At 39.2% G+C, this 17801-nt stretch overlaps 1 protein-coding gene across 5 annotated transcripts in view; it reads left to right on the forward strand.

Moving 5' to 3' along the window:
- The window catches only part of SLC10A7 (solute carrier family 10 member 7), a 157213-nt gene that overhangs the window by 122120 nt on the left and 17292 nt on the right, over positions 1-17801 (forward strand). For 3 of the 5 annotated variants that reach the window (XM_075035240.1, XM_075035250.1, XM_075035259.1), the window contains 3 exons: positions 5799-5964; positions 8984-9035; positions 10568-10641. In XM_075035240.1, the coding sequence (XP_074891341.1) occupies positions 5799-5964; positions 8984-9035; positions 10568-10641 (292 nt within the window). Of the gene's footprint in view, positions 1-5798; positions 5965-8983; positions 9036-9254; positions 9330-10567; positions 10642-17801 lie in introns of those variants that run through there. The other 2 variants (XR_012651569.1, XR_012651571.1) reach the window with 2 other exon arrangements.

The raw sequence follows: 17801 nt of genomic DNA on the forward strand, positions 1-17801 counted from the left end.
CATTTATGTCATGTTGCACCTGTTTGTAAGGTTTTAAAGCAACAGTTGTAAATTACCCCAAAATGTGAAAGTTAATTTGGAAAATGGCCTCATGTGAGTTTTATAAAGCTAGCTTTGAAGGCGTATATGTGTCAGGAGCTGTCTCTTGGGAGTAAACTGGCTGACATAATGGAGTAAGATAGCTTTTAGGGGAGTTTGGTAAGCTGAAGAAAGACAACAAGATGCTTGTAAAAAAGATTTTTTTTCCCAGATTGCAAAAACTTTTTTTTTTTCCTATCCCATCTTCAGAAAAGAAATGTTAGATTGCACACTTTGTAGAATAAGGATAAATTTAGCATTTGTTGATGTCCTAGAAGGTACAGAAAGGTGGGTGAACCAGTACAAAGTTTGGGACTTTATAGCAGTATACAGGAACAGGTGAGAATGCGTGCCTTCACACAGGTACAGTCCATATACAATTATCAGGACAGGGTCTGGCTGAAGTGATATGAGCTCTGCTTTGGAAAAGGGTCTGTGCATTTGAACTGCAATGCGGACCTTGGATATATGGAGGGTGGCTATGCTATGGAAATCTGTGACGCATATTCCATCTTATTTATGTCATTTCTACAACCCGCATAATCTCCCTTCCATTCCAGTATCTGATTCTTTCTACTGATTTTCACAGTGACTGTCATCTTAGTTCACTTTTTTCCAATTTTTTCCCCCTTTCATATCTTCCCAGCTTCACTGAAGTAGTTACCAATATTCCATGCCGTTGGCTTTCTTGGTTTGCCATCACTATATAAGAAGAGATGTTGAGAAGTTATTGAACTGTTGCAAACATCTAGCCTGACTCAAAGCTTTTCAAAAGAAAATTTTGCATTGCAGAGTTCATTGCAAAGGTCTGTTGCTATAAGTAGTAATAATATTACTTAAAAGTGAGTTAGGAATTTCACCTTAAAAGACAAAGTAAATAAGGTAACTGCTACATTTAGGTATAGTGACAATCCAGCATAGTTTCAGCTTGTTTCCTTGTGTGTTTCAACACAGGGAAAAAGTGACTTGTGTTTCTTTGTTGAAATGGTAAAGCCCCAGGTGTTTTTCCCAGGTATTTAGAAGTACATACCAATACATAATAAACAAGAGGAGCAGAAGTGCAGTAAAAAACATTGTAAATTCTGTGAAAGAGTAAATCAGTCCGAAAGAGTTGATAGAATAAGGAAAAATCTACTTTGTGTAATGATGTAAATACCAAGAGATACTCTTGTGTGTATAATGGAAACAGAAAAAGTGACTTCATAACCATTTCCACTAGTTTTTTTTCATTTCATGGGTTTAAAAAAAATTAAGTTGAAGATCTAGATAATTTTTGAAAGATGTACTGTATTACAAATGTCAGAAATTATTCCATTCCATATACATAAGAGGGGAGCTCCTTGCCCTATTTAGTTCAATTAATAATGAACATTAATGAATTACATTGTTTATTACATTTTTTATCTTGTATGTCCAGCACTTGAGCAGGCAGGTGGAAACAGTCTAGCTGTATTTTACTGACAAATTTCTCTGGGTATACAGTGTGACTGTTATGAAGGTATAATTAGATAAGTGAATTGTTTTTCTATAATATATCTTCTGCTGTTTTCATGTATGATCTTATGACGGATGAGCATTATCTACCTGCTTTCCTGGAATAGCAGATTTTGTTTCTTTGTACAGGGGATGTTAAGTGAATTAAGCATATGAGCAGTAAGCCCATTTGCTTAGGGAGGCTGGTGTTTAGACAAGGAGGTTATGGCAGGATACGGAGCAGTCTGGAGGAAAAATACTGTGGATGTAACCATTCTGGTAGAAGAACTAAATTGAAATGGGGACACTACTGTTAATTCATGTGTAATTACATTCCTTTGTTGTTAAAAATTAAATCCTGGGCAAGAGCAAGGTTTGAGCCTAGAATTGTTTTGAAGCAAATTTGAGCTGATGCCTTTCCAAAAACCTTTGGAGATTGCCAGGATGTAGTCACCACGAGGTAGTTGCCTGATGGACACAGTTATGTTCTTTTAAGATCTAACTTTTCTGTGAGTTTATCAGCACCTTTCATCATGCAGGTTATTTATAAAAGATCACCTATTGCAAGGTTTTGCTTCTCTTCCTTTCTTCTCCCCACTAAACCACAGTGTGGGGGAAGGATTCACCATGCGTTGTTCTTTCATGTGCAACCCCCAGGTCAGCCATCAGGAATTCCTTGCTCTTTGGGACTGGCATTTAAATCTGCACAAAAATCTTTGCAGTGCATTGTACCTAATGTGATCACTACCGTAGGACCAGAGGGCCCAAAGCCCTCCTTGCAGAAGTAATTCTGCAGGAGTCTCAGCAGGGATACGGGTTGCAAGGCCTTGAGATTGTGCATACATTCTCTGCAACATAGTAGCATCCTGCAGAATTTGCCCCTGTAAAGTACATTTTAAAATGCTTTTACGTTTCACATAATGATTATTCTTTCAACAGCTCTGCCTCCCTCTCCCTGCCCCCCCAGATGTTTTTAACTGCATTTTTTATTTGAGGAATTCCCTTTCACTAGGAACTATGGAATTATTGCATCTGAAGAGTACTCCTCTTTTTGCTCTTTTCCATCAGTGTGCCAGTCTGACGGATCTATTTTAGATCTCAGTCATTCGTATTTCTACCCCAAGCTGTAAGTTCATCTTTTCACAGGAGTATCAGTTCAGACATTTTCTCAACTGCTTGTTTCTTCGGTGCTTGTCCCTCCCTTGTCCCCCGTTGTACTGGTACATACTTCAAAATACTGGACTTTGTTATTTCAACTGAGAAGTGGCATACCGGTACGATGCCCAAGTCTGGCATCCTTCGTACAGGCTGTAACATGCAAATATTATCATGATAGCTTTTGCTGTGTTTGCAGACAAATGAAGCTTAATATCTCTGCCCAGGCTCCGAATTACCTATGAGATTCTTTATTTAATCATTTCAGTCTGCGTTGCTCGTGGCTTTTCAACCTCTATTAGGCTTCCTGTCAGAGAGTGCCGGCACGACAGAACAACAAGGTTCTCTGACTGGCTGGCTCGGTACTTTATTGTGTGTCGTCCTTATTGTATTTGTGGGATTTATCATTATTTCACTACAAATCTTCACAATTTTTTTTAAGTTCTCCATTAACCCTGAAAAATTACAGAATTGGGTTAAGAATTAAAAGGCATCCTTGTCCTGAAACAACTCTGCAGGGCATAAATACGTAACAAGTGGATTGGTTTTCAGTCAAAATGAATCAGCTGAGATGAGCTTCCCTGTGAAAAATCTAGTTGAGTTTTTACAGATACCTGTAGGGTTATATTTCTCCCCTCTTAAGTTATACAAGAATTTAGATTACCTTGAATCAGTGATCATAGGCTGAATCAATCTCTGACATTATAGGTCGTCCTGAACCCTTTGAGAAGATGAAAATGTATGGGATTCTGTGTTAGAGACAATGTATTTTGTCTGTGTTTTTACAGTATATATTTAGGATGACACTGGGTTGATTAGATGATTTCCTGAAGCCACAATTTAGTTCTTCAGGGTCCGACTATGTCATTTTTTTAAAAATACAATGTTCAGAAAGAAGCTGTATTCATATTTATGGTTGTTGATTCACAATAATTCCAGACTAGATAGAAGTGGATATTTAAAGAAGATAACAGCCGATTGGAGATGTTGAGAAAATACTGCTTGCAGTTTCGTTTTTAAATATTTTTTTTTCTCTTATATGTCAGTCCATGATAAATATGTGTTTACAGGTATTATTGTCATGTATGTTCTAATTATACCTTGTACAGATACAAGGTTATAGTTTTCATAATAAATACCTCCAGTATAAGTTGTACTGTGGCATAATTAACCATCACTTTTCTTTTTCAACATCTTGTTACTTTCAGTATGAATCTTCTGGAAGGACCACAAATAAATAGGTGGTCTTAAGTAGCTTTTCTTTTTCCTCAATGTGACTTTAATTTAGGGGATAATAGGATTTTTTTTTTAAAGTTCCTTAGAAAACAATCACTTTAGAGGTGAAAGGCTTTGCTTTTTGCTTCTGATAATTACAGAGTTCAAATCTGCTCAGATTAGACTGATCTGGTCTTCCCACTTGATGTCTTTCACACTGCACACTAAATGTCTTCACTCGGCCTTTTTGCCTCTCTTTCATCAGTGCAGTGTCTTATTCCTACCTGGTAGCTTATAAGGAGGTGACTGAAGGAGCTCCACTGAATGCTCTTTCAGAAGTTTGGCCGTATATTCTGAGTTGTGTTATCTCTTTAACATCTGGCAAGCGTGAAATTTTAGAGTTGAGTGTTTTCACTGGGATGCTGAGCATTCCCTTACGTGGTTTCCTGCAAATCCCTTATTTTTCATCAGCTTAGCAGTGCTGGGAGTTAAGCACTGGTCTTCAGCCTGCTTAGCTTTGCGTGAACGCCATGTGCCGAATTTTTAGTCTGTGCCCTGCCATGTGGTCGATGAAGTCTTTTGGCTGTGGTCACTGGGATAGCTCCTTCCAGGGCTTCCCTATTGAGAGACTTGCAAACAAGCTGGGAAGGCAGTGAGGAAAACTGACAGCTGTGAGGTCAATCCCGCAGCTTCGGCAGTTAGTGTGTGAAAAGGTCCTATGGTAGCATTGGTGATGATGCTTTGATATTAATCTTGAATACCTCTAAAGTCTTCTGTATTATTAAACCGATAGTGGTGATGTTTGTTAATGGTACTGCTATGGGAAGGTAACGAGACACCTTTAGAGCCCTCTGGCAGAAATGTTGCAGGATCTCCTGCTATTATTTCTGAAAGAGCCTGGTAACAGAAAACATCGGGAGGTCTCAGGAGAAATTAGGCAAGATAATGTGATTGCTGAAAAATTAACACGAGTGGCAGCTGTATGATAAAAGCTTTAAAAAGTTTTTTCAAACCGAATAAAGTAAAGAAAAAAACTAAAAGCAACTCCTCAGGCAGGGCTGCAGCAGATGCATTGTATCTGCTGATGCTTAGTCCTGTAGTATTTGGCATAATTTGAAAGTTGAAGTTACTTTAAAATTTATAGTTGTTTCTAAAAAATTCTTGAAAAACAACTTCAAATTCTGTTTCCTGAAAGTGCAAAAGTTCCACTAAGTACAGTAGGTTTCCTTGTTTTCATGTGTTAATTCTGGTATTCTAAAAGCGTGCAAATGGCATTTGTCTTTGGATTTACAAAAACTCTAGATATTCAGGGTTTGAATTATTTAAACTCCCACAACACATGCACTTTTGCTTTTCAAGCTTGAGTTATAATTTAATTAAAAACTTCTGGTGCATCGCTAGCTATTTAAATATTAAAATGTTCCATGGATCACTTTCGATTATCTACCGTCATGAAATTCCTGAAGATGTCAGATTTTTAAGATTCCCAAAGTTGCACTTGGAATTGTCTGTTGATGCAAAGGGGACTGTGATAATTACATACATCCATTAGTATCAGCAGAGGAGATAAACTTTGGGGAGGCTTAATGGGCATGTCTCAGTGACAGCTAGCAAAGAACATTTGGCATGATTAAGGATGGATTTGAATGTACTTGAAAATATACTCTCATTATGGACGCCCAGTGGAAGTTGCACTACAAATGTTAAATTCCCCAGAAGAAGAGTTGTGTGGCAGGGAAGCTTTGAAATCCACTGTGGCCGTCATCCAAATTACTCTCTTCTCTTTGTGTCTTTCTGCTGTCAGATTCACTTTGTGATGCCCAACTTGGCTCCCTGCATCTTTGAAAAGAGGCAACCTGTTGGTTTCTGTGTTTCAGATTGTCCGAAGATACATCAAGGACTGGCTTGAAAGGAAGAAGCCTCCATTTGGCACTATCAGCAGCTGTGTGCTCCTGATGATCATCTACACAACATTCTGTGATACTTTCGCCAATCCAAATATTGACCTTGATAAATTTAGCTTGATTATAATAGTGTTCATAAGTAAGTTCAGCCTTAAAGCATCTCTTTTATCTGTGTTTCAGGTGTGTAATGAGCTGTATGTACTGGAAATGGTGGGGCTGCGGGGATACTGGCACAGGGCTAGAGCTTGTACTTTTAATGTGTCTAGTAAACCAGATTACCAGACTTCTTAGGGGCGGGATGCTTTTAGGGGATTGAGTAAGCATTTAGAGAGGGATGAACCCTGCTATTTAGGTGTGCCTGAGATTGCTCAGTGGTCCTCCCTTTCTAAAGGGGCACGGTATTACTTTCCAAGTGTTTACGACCATTCTGTTTTGGCTTCTTTGTTATTAAACAACCATAAATGCACAGATGCTGCGTTCCAAACAGAAAGGAAAGATTTGGGTTTGAGCTGTAACTCAAACCACTGTTATAACTTAAATAGTTCTTCCTTACCATATTATAAACCTAGAAACTAGTTGGGAGTTTGAATGTGTTGATATATTTCTGTGGATGAACACATTTCTTGCAGAGTTCGTTTTAGAAGCACTGTAGTCATTCAGCCCTAAATAACATACACATGAGAATAGACTGCTGGTATCCTTGCCATCAGTTAAAAATACACTTACAGATCACCACCTCCCAGGGAAAGGCAGTGGTATACAGGCACTGTCTCTTCTCCCAGTAGGAAATTCCCATCTTGCTTCAGACTGTCCAGAGACAGGAGTTTCAATTTGCTTGGGGGAGAGGTAACTCAGTATAATACAGTATAAATCACATCTCATACACTCTAAAACTGTTACATTTCAAGAAATCAATGCATCACCTACCTTGAAGTGTGTGTATATTCACGTTTCTGTTTAATACAAATAATGTAACTTCTATAAATCCAACCTGCATGAAAGTCACTAGGAAATTTGCCTCTGCCCTTTGTGGGTCAGTTCTTATTCTATCCTAATTGTGGCAATTTTTTGGATATGAAACACAATACGTGTGTAAAATACTACATGGAATTATAAATGGTACTGTATAAACACTTCATTCTGAAAGCAGAGAAGAAGGAAGCCATGCTAAGGAGCTTTTTTTCAAAATGGAGGAAATACTTGTTTGCACAGGCACCTGAGAAGGACCACATCTGAGAAGCACTTAAATCAGTGCAGAGTTGTCAGCAAAAAAGAGGGATATGGAAATTTTCAACTCTGACGAGTCAAACAGGCAGAGAAACTCAGAATTAAGTAATTTTATGTTAGTGTGCTGACCGCTACTTTGGGGGGGAAAAAAAAAAGTTCTTTTTTAGTTAAAAAGGAATGTTCTTCCTTGAACAGTTGATGTAGAGTGGTTGCTCCCATTGCCTTTCTTGTCCTTTCTTTTATTTTTCTGCAAGACAGCTCTGCATTTGTGCCATGTGTAATTATATATATCACTTGCAGTGCAATACGCTGAAAATCATTATATATACATTTTCATTGCCAGTGTGCATAACTGGAGTTTCTTAGTAAGAATATTAACATAAGCATTGAAACTGTGTGGAACATACTAGACATTTGGTTTTTTCCTGAAATATTTCTAAACCCAAAAAACAAGGAAGTTGTGGAGATGGATATGCACATTGTATTCTAGAAAAAGTTTCTGTACCACCATTGGATGGGTTGGCCGGATGTCTGTGTTGTGTTATACCAGGATGTGAAATTAGTATGAGGAGTTTGAGATGAAGCTGCATTTATTATTCTGCTGATTAATGTTTTTATGTAATTTTTATGTTAATATTCTAGCCACAGCAAAATATGCACAAGGGATAATTGGTAGCAACACATGCTTATTGCTTTACAGAATTAGACGTATTAAGGGATTTTTTTTGTCTGTGCATATTAAATTAAGGCACTTAGTTGCAGAAAAATTGTAATTCAGGAACAATGGATAGCTTCCTTAGTTCACGAAGGAAGAATTAAGTGCATGCTGAGGTGACATTTATACATCCTAGGAAATGTATGTAAGAGAATGGAAAATGTCACTGGTAATAGCTAATATCCCTGCCACGTTTCCCAGTTGTAAACTGGGGACAAAATCAAATGTATTGTCTTGGCTTACACTACCCCATGGGACACATTAGCCTTATTGCGTTCACAAGTTTTGCAAGGAAAAAGGAGAGGACCCACCCCAGATTCTGCTGCAAGTAAAAGCCCTTCCCCCATAACCCACAAACACTCTCAGAAAAGGTCTGTGCAGGTCACAGGGTTTCTCCTCCAGCTCCGTGGGGAGTTCCTGCACTTCTGCACGATGCTCGGTCTCTGCAGTCCCAGCAGCTACTCGCAGCACAGCGGGGAAGCTGCCTGCTTCTCGCCACATCTCCACCAACCAAGGGTGGGCTCTGTGCATCCCACAGCCCCTGTGGGTGTCAGGAGAGCTGGCGGAGAGGAGAGCTCCCCTCAGGATGCTCAAAAACCATCCGCACTTACAGAGCTGACTGAGCTTGAACGAAAGCTGCTTTGTCTGAGGTACGCTGCCCAGGTCAGGAATTAGCCTTTGTCTCAGAGGGAATTAAAATGTCTGTGATGATCTTCTCTTAATAGTGATCATTCATCAAGAGAGTAAATATACCCAGTGCACGAGAATATTTATTGTGATCATGGTTACACATTGTACTTTCTCCTGTTAAATAGAAAGGGGCTAAATTTAAATACTTGACAACCAGAGCATGTCCGAGAGATTTTATACTGCCAACCCGATAAGCAAAACTAGCGCAAACAGATGCGCAGCATGCAGTAGTGAACTTTCCTGCCATTCATTGTGTCAAGAAATACTTGATTGAGAAGAGTTACCTCAGGAAGAACTTGTGTAGCCATGATATTAGTTCTAGCTTTCTTGCATGTAATGATACTTATTGTTCTTTCAGACAGTCTTTAAAAGGTTGTCTGTCATTGGTTTTCTCTGGATAGACTTGGTCCAGCCTAGCTTCTGACCTGTTGTAGGGCGACAAAAGGCGTGTACACAGCAATTGCAGAGATTTAAGTGATCTTTACTTGTGTGATCTAAGTCTAATTTTAACTTGTTTCTCTTTCAGTATTTTCTGTTCAGATGAGCTTCATGTTTTTGACTTTCCTCTTCTCTACAAGGTAATTGAATGTGCTGAATCAGAACCTTTGAATATTTGTTTTGTGTGATATCTTTGGCTTGGGTGATACAGTTTATGCAAATCTGTAAGGGCAGGTTTCTGAATAGGGGTGACCTCATTTTGGTATTTCATATTGTCCTTACTGCATTTTCTCTGTTAGAGTTGCATAGGCTAAGAGAGCAGGACCTGAATTCTGTCCTTTCTTGTGTGTTAATTACAGAGTTGTTAAATCTCAATCAATCACTGCTATACCTCATCCACTGAAAAAAATGGATTTGCACAGATGTCACTGAAGGTATAATTTGCCCTGCAGACATGCTGATGACATATGAGAGAGAGAACTCAGTTTGACTTTTTACATCTCAAGATACATTTGCTGGGCTGGCAATTCAGTCTTCTCTGTATATGTCAAATTTGTTACGTTTATATGGTGATTCTTAAAAGACAGTTGTCCTGAACTAATGTTTGGTAGAGCTATTTTTTTTTTCCTTTTAAATATCGACCAGGAAGAACTGTTGTACATTCACTTCTCAAAAAATAGTACTGTGAGAATGGTGTTAGCCAATGGCTTAGTGCATCACTGGAGCTGGTCAGATTATCCACCATTGTCCTCTCACTTAGGCTTACTGGAGTATTTTTCTCAGCAGCACTCTGCTGAATGGGATATGCCACAATACAGCAGATTCCAGACATATGCTTTATATCAATTATACAATATCCATAAGGGAGAATCACAAAGAAGGGTGCAATGTCTTAGAGCTACTTATGCTTTTTTAGTGCCACAGAAAATTTCTCTGTGACAAGATCACACCCTGACCTTAGAAGGCATTTTTAAATAACGTTTGAACTGCTAGACCTAACCTGGGGGGAAGATATGTCCCAACTCTAAAATCTGAAATGCCCTAAGTAGGAGCCACCAACTCAGTGTGGTAAATATTTAGAATCTCATAAAATGATTCCTAATTTGAACCAAAGGGTGATCCGTTGGCCACCTCTGTATAACCTCTCTCTGTATGTCATTTTTCCATCCTTCCTGGCCTTACTCCCAGTGTGTAAACCCTTAGATGCAGTTTTTCTCTGAAGTGGAAGATAACTACATATTCTAAGCAGTGCTCAGTGTAGACTCAATCTACTATCTAAATTGAGCATTTTGTTAGCATTACATGCTAGGAAAAGAAATCGTAGGTCATTCTCTTTTTTTACAGAGGCAAGCTAGCCACTGCTGTATTATAGCATGTTTGCAAAAATAACCTTGGCTGGAATAAAGTTGTGTCCTACATACCATGTGCCCAGAATTTGTCTCCTTCACACGGGAGCACGTTCATTAGAGAGTTTGCCACAACTGAGAAACAATTCTGCTTTAAAAAAAATAATCAAACACTACTGTTCATTTGTGGGTAGAATTATTTCTGTCACTAGACCTGATCAAAGTGATGTGAATGTGCATATGGATCCTCAAAGTAATGTATTTGATCAATGATGTTTTAAGAAGGTTTTTGTTATCAGAGGTTATTAAAACTCTTTCTTTTCTAGGAATAACTCTAGTTTCACACCAGCAGACACAGTGGCTATCATTTTCTGTTCCACACACAAATCCCTCACCCTGGGTAAGTCAGGAGATAAGCTTTTGAGCAAAATAACAGTAACATTCATACCTTGCTGTGTTGGAAAAAAACATGTTGTTGGATGCTGGCTTTTCTGCTTAAATGGTTTTGGTTTTAGTGTGACAAGTAATGCTACCAGTATGATACTAACAGAGGGATAATATTCTTGCACAGATAAAATAAATGCTTATTACAGGGCAGTCAACATAGTCTTCTCAGCTCAGATTTTAGTGGTTATACAGTAAGACCACCTTATTTATGGAAAGCTGGATTTTTCTTTCTGTTCTTATTCTGTTCTGTTGCCTAATCCAATATTGATAAAGTTTCAGGTTTGTTACTGAAAAGATTGTAAGGTATATCCGCCCAGTCTCACAGTAAAATCGTACACCTAAAAACTGGGATGTACAAGTGAAAATCAAAGCATGTAGTGTATTCAGAAACCACAAATAGACAATACTGTCTTTTGCTTAGCATGAGCAAAATGTATGTGTTTATTTTAAGTCTGCAGATATTTTGGATAGTTTTATTTATTAGAATTCATTTATCAAAACATCATTGAGATATTTGTCACTTATGACCCCTTAGTGATAATAAGATGTTCTGATGGAAATTCACAAAATACTGCTAAATCAGTTATGCTTACAGCCACTTGCTACTGCTTCATCCATTATGTTCAGTCAGTGAAATGACTAGAATATTTTCTTACTGTTTTTCAAAATATGAAAACATGTGTTTGATAAAGCATATGCGACTGAATATATGCCTTTTCAAGACTGTATCTGTCAAAGAGAAACACAGCTAGTGTCAATAACAAAGGTAAGAACTCAGCCTGAAACAGGGGAAGAACAAGTCGGGACTTAGGTGAGATGTTTTCCGAGTCAGTTTAATGTAGCGAAACTCATCTCAGGGTTCTTTGCTTCAGCCAGGCCTGTGCTGCAGAACTGTTAGCAAGTGCCCTTCAAAGTCTGTGGGAAGTGAAGGAGTTCCTGAAGACAAGAAAAAGGCAAACATAATGCCTCTTTTTCACAATGGAAACGAGGAGGGGACGAGGAGTTATAGATCAGTGAGTTTAACTTCATTTTGTAGAAAACTACTGAAACAAATAATTAAATTATTTTAACAGTGTAGGAAGAAACAAGGAAATGAGTAACAGCCCCATAGATTTGTCAAATTCATATCATACCAAACTAACCTAATTTCCTTTCACACAAGGTCCTGTTGCAGAGAAGTAGCAAAAGTTGTATAGCTTGAGAACATTACGGCTTTTGACATTTGCATGATGTTTTGGGCTCCACAATTCAAAAATTATGTGGACCAAGTGGAAAGAGATCAGAGGAGAGTGCCATGAATGATCATAGATCTCAAAAATGCGACCCCAGAGGAAGGTTGAAGCAACTGGGGTTGTTGAGAGAAGACAGCCTGGAATGCAGTAGTGATCTTCAAAAGGTTGATGCAAAGAAGGAAGAAAGTAACTCTTTCACACTGGTCTTTGAAAAGGGAAGGACTTTGTTACAATGATGATGATTTAAGCTAATAATCAAGGAAACCTGTCTAATGTAAAACAGTTTAGCTTTGGAATATGTTGCCTATTGATTTCTTGAATCTCCTATCACTGTAGACAAGCCTCAGACAGGAATTAGCTAGAGTTGATCCTGCCTTGGAGCAGAACATAGATTAAATGACATTAGGTCTTTTTCAGCCAAATGTTCTATGAAACTGAAGCTTCAACTAATAAATGAGCTTGTATTCAGGAGGATAGTTACACTTGTATTTATAGAAAGCAAGTGCACATGTAAGTCATAACACACTACTGTACTTGCTATTTGGAGGTGCGTATAAACTTAGGACACAACTGTGATACTGCAGAAGAGAAGCTGGTGGTATTTAACAGCACAAATACGTGAGTCTCCCCTCCTCAGTGAAACTAGTTTTATATACACTCTATTGAATACTTCTGTAGCTTGCCATGACACTAAGAAAATAAGCACAAAGCCTTTTTTTAATATTTAAGTCCTAGAGAGGCTCACCATCACCCAGAAAAAAATGAGGACTCCTCATTTCTTTTACTCAACTCCACCAAGCATCTTCATGCAGTCTGTCTTGATCTGCACCCTATGCACACAGCTGAGTTGGTTCACTTTTCTTCTGCTAGTACACACTCCTTTTTATATTTTATTTTCTCCTTTAGAAGAACCTAGTTTGAAGTTCCTAGCTTGCTTGACTATTTGGCTCACATTTTCCCAATTCCAAGTTACTGCTCTCATTAGCACAGCCTGATGAGTCAGGCTTTGTATTTTGCAGCTTTCTTTGCCCAAGCACACCACTAAAAATACTTTGGCCACCTTGACTTCAGGGACTTGTACAGCTTCTCCCCAGCTATACATGCTTTTACCCTGCTAATACAGACGTCTCACGGGTAAGTGTGCAAGTTGACATGAAACAGGCAGATGGTAGAACACAGCATTGCAGGACTGTTTCTCAGCTACAGACTGTTCCGTTTGTCAGCTTCGGGACAGACTACCTTCATCCTTGAAGAGCTGGTGTCTCATGGAAAGCGAGTTTGCCTCCTAGGAGGCTAGTCACAAGATGTAATTCGTTCTTAGGCTTTTCACTTTTGCACCACTTTGCCTTACTGCTCAGGGCCTGCGTTGAGATGGCTGGTTGGTTGAGACCTGTGCTTCCCTTGCTGTATTCCATCTCTGGGGCTGAGCTTTGTCAAGGTTTCTTTGGGGCTCCCGGGTTTGTCTTGCGTGGGGCCAGCAGCAGTGTGTCCTGAATTGAGCACCACCCCTGATGGGGAAGTGCTCTCTTTGGCAGTCCCTGGGAGCCCGTCTGCGGTAAGCCTGGGGGCCCCGCCACTCTTGTGTGCACCCCCACGCAGTGTGTGCACTACGTAGGTGTGCCCGCTGTGTATCAGTTTCAAGCTGGCCGGTTTTGAGACCACTGGTATTTTACTCTGTTCGGTATTAGTACCAGGTCTAGGTAAGATAGAGCTACATAAACACACATTTCTGTGTCAACAGAGAGTTTTATAAAGCTGTACTGCAATGAGGCATGCCCTGAGCTCATGATGGAAACAGGAATGTTAACCAGAGTAGCTAGCACTTATTCCTTCACTGAAGGTGGAAGCAGAGTAGATCTGTTTTTAAGGATCAGCCATTTCTGAATGACAGTTAAATCTACCCACAGCACAGTCTTGTCCACCCTGATCGTAGCAGAAACAAGAACAGGCGTAGGCACTTTGGCCCTTACTCTTTTGTTGTTCTGTCACATTTCTACTTGTCCAGAGGTGTTTGCTATAAACCATGTACGGAGAAACCTTCTGTTCTCTTGCAGCGGAGAGAGTTTTTCCCTCTCCCTCTGTCATTACAATGCCTGAAAGCACACACACAGCTCAGGGTCTGGTTTCACATCCGTTGTGGAGCTCTGCTTTGTTTGTCTTCAAGATTCCAGTGGTAGTGTATAAATGACCCCCCAACACTTGTTCTTTCGCTTTGAAACTGATTTCTCTCAGCTTGGCAGGTGAAACTCCAAATAGGTACGTCTGGCCCTTTCCCTGGGGAGCTTAGAATGGCACCGACTAAAGTGGGAGAAGAGCTGACAGCTTTAAAGCTTTAGAAGTGGTAATAGGAGAGGCATGAGAAGACTTTTATAAGTCACTTTCTCCCACACCATATTATGAAACCAACTAATTCCCATGCAGTGCATGCTCATGAGGCCAACTGCCACTTCCACTGTTGAATCCATGAATAAGTGCTTGCTCTGCACAGAGATGAGTGCTGTTCCCATATGCTGGGTTTTATTTTGTAGACAGAACAGTTGACACACTTTTTGTCTCAAAGATCAGAGTGCAGGGCATGTTTGTGTAAGGACAAATTACACAGGGTAGGTGCCTTTGGTAGGAACACAAGCCGATATTTCTGCATAGAGGTGGGTGCCCTGGCACTTTTTTGAATACAGTGCATCACATATGCAGAAAAACTAATATGTATTTGTATTTCACTTAATGAGTGAAACAGGATATAAACTTACAAGGAGTAAAGATAAATACAGTATTCACAATGCCCTCTGGCATATTCACCCACACTTTGTTCTCTTTCTCTCCTTCTCCCTACTCACATATATGCACAGTACATGTGAGCACACACATATGCGGACATTTGATGCATGGCTTTTATTAGTGCATTTGCCATTGATTGATTAGTACTTAGTATTAGTACTTCTTCTATTGATTGATTGCAGATGAAGTGACTATTTGACCTTTAATTATGAGCCTTGCTATTGAAAATGACATTGAGCTATGGCTTCACATAATCCATCTGGAAAGCCCGACATGATGCCATTCCCTGGAGTTCATTCAGTGAGAAGAGAAGAGGCCTCAAGGAAGTGCAGAGCTATCAGTGTGGCTCATCTAAAAAAATACTGCAGTTGTTGCTTGCACTTACGCAAAAGTTGCAGCCAAGTAAAGAACATTATTTTATTTTTTGCAGAGTGTGAGTTGCTTGCTAGAAGTTACAACTTCCAAAAGGAAAATGCAGGATTGTCAAAAAATATTTTCACTTTAATTCTTTGTATTTGCTATGTAAAATTATTTTATCAGCAAAAAATGCAGTACTGTTACCTGTTTTGGCTACCACAAGTGCAAATGTTAGCACTGTAGGTATGATGACTAGCAGATTGGTAAAAAAACAAACCAAAACAACAAAAATAACCCCACCTTATAATAAAATCAGGCTACCATTTGTGATGGAGAGTGCATTTTTCCTCATTTTGATTTATCAATGTGGCAGTTCTTTCACTATGGAATTCTTAAAGTAATGCAATCAAAGTTTCTAGGCTACAAAATATTTTCAGTAAAGAATAGAGTTCATCTTGCAAATAAAAGCCAAAGCACTAACTATCTTTTGTATTGTTCTAATTTAATTCAAATTTTTTTTTTAAATACTCAGCTTCTTACTGCATGAGTAAAGAACTGGTAGTTTGTACTTGAACAATTCTTAAAAGCCTGCTGTAATGCACAAGTAGATTCACAGACAACTCAACTGTCTGTGAGTGAATCATCTAGGCTATGGATTAATCAGCCCGTGCCTTCCCCCGAGTTCCCCAGCTGCACAATGTGACAGAGTGCATCGTGCTCACATATAGCTCCAATCTGCTCACAGCTATCTATAGTTTGCTCATGTTTTCTACAGATATCTCCTTACAAGTTTTTTCAGAGATAAGTAATATATTTGCACAGCCTAGACCACTGCTGTTTAATATTAGCTGGGTTTTTGCTTCGTCGTTTTTTTCTTACACGCAAACTCTGTGAAATGGTGTACTAATCAAGTGCAGACTTTTCTTACTGTGTGGTGATAATCACCTTTCTCCTTTAGATAGAAAAATGCCAAAATGTTCTAACTTGTGTTAAGATAAAAGGTAGATCATTTTGATTTTAAAAAGGAGGCATCTCTTAATAATTCTATAATAGAAAGTAAGATGGTAAAATCAGGTGCATTGCCCTAAGTGAGTATTCAGACAATACTCTGTGGTATTTTTGAAATGTGGTGTTTTTTCTCTGCTCCTGGCAGAGAATTGTCCTCTAAGGCGATTATTCATCAAGGTACTAACTGTGACTAGCTATAAATGTGTGAATAATTTCTCTGACTTTTACAAAAAGATCTAGAAAATAATCCTGGTTAATTGCTCTCTGAAAGTTTCAAAAGTGAGACTTTTTATAGCGTCTCTTTTACTTTCAAAATTTTTCTATGGGTGTTGTCAACAGTAATGTCTCCTGTTCATCGTATCATACTTCTTGGTGTTATTAGTGCTTGAATTTGCATATTTTCTTACCTGTTACAGACTTTTAGTCTCATTTCTTCCCACAGTGTCCGATAGACCAATGTAAATGAAAATGATCTGGCTACTCCTCTGCCTAGAATTGGTGGGTGCTGACCCTTGGGGCAGAAGAGAAGCTGATGGGAGGAATATGCTTGAAAGAATGAGTGTCTTGTGGAGGCTGTGTCTGGGCCAATATGTACCCCTCACTACTGCCAGAGAGTTAGAAACTCTCTCCCATTCCTGCTTCTGAGATCCCAGGGGGCTCAGTGGCCGCTAGAACCTTTGATGAGTTTTGATACAGTGATTCTTTGGGCCAAAATTGAAAGTTTTTCTCATCATCTCAGTCTTTGGCCAGCATTTGCTTGGAAGGAGCAGCAAGTGATTGGCTGGGCTTTTTCTTCTGCTCTGTGATTCCCCTTCTCTTTGTCCTCTCTCTGTCTCTGGAAAATAAGAACTGAGGGATTTGCATTATATGAGATGATAGCAGGGAGAGCAGACACACCTGGATCTACTGCACTTCTCTCATGTTAGCATCTTTATTTTTTTGTAGCCCAACTTGAGGGCAGGTGGATTGCCTTTCCTAACTCGGCAGTCTTCTAGAACCACTGTTTGGTTCTCAACAAACAATATTATCAGTCAGGTTATTACCATGTAATTGACATGCTATTTCCAGTATGGTTGCCGTATCAGAATATTAGCAAAACCGAAGATTTCTGTAATTGGGAATAGTATGAGTTTCCTGCTTGCACAGACAAATCCACCGGAGGTGAGATGCCATTTTGCATGTGTAAGCATGTCTATAATACTAAGGCCACCACTCACTTGAAGGGGCTGTCTCCACAAGAAGTCAAACTGACAGTTTTGAGTAGGCTGTGGTCGCTGCGATAGTCTGTGCCAGAGCATCTCTTTTATTTTCCCTTGCTACTCATATATGTGGCTGGGCAAGCACCCCTTGTTTGTCTCCTTCGAACCAGAGCATCCCTAGGGGCTGTATTTTCAGGAAGGAACTGTGCTGGCAGGCCAATCTGAAAGTAGGAAATGGCATAGTCCAGTGAGTTATAGTGGCTTTTGGACACAGAACACCTGATTCTCCCTTGGTTTTTTAATCACAAGATTCACAGTATAGCATGTCTAATCTGTTGCAGTTTACTCAATTTTGACCTCTCTGTGATTCTAGAAGGGGAAATACTAGAGTAAATTAGGGAATCTCTGTTCCTTTCTGACCTGAAATGTATGTTTCTTTGATTAGACTTAGAATGTGGCAAGAAATTCTGTACCAGCTCCCAGGGCTTCCTTTTCATCTGTATACTCTGCCAGTAGTAGGTTTTTTATTCATATTTAGA

The sequence above is a fragment of the Buteo buteo genome, chromosome 1 (assembly GCF_964188355.1).
Source record: "Buteo buteo chromosome 1, bButBut1.hap1.1, whole genome shotgun sequence".
Lineage (NCBI taxonomy): Eukaryota > Metazoa > Chordata > Aves > Accipitriformes > Accipitridae > Buteo > Buteo buteo.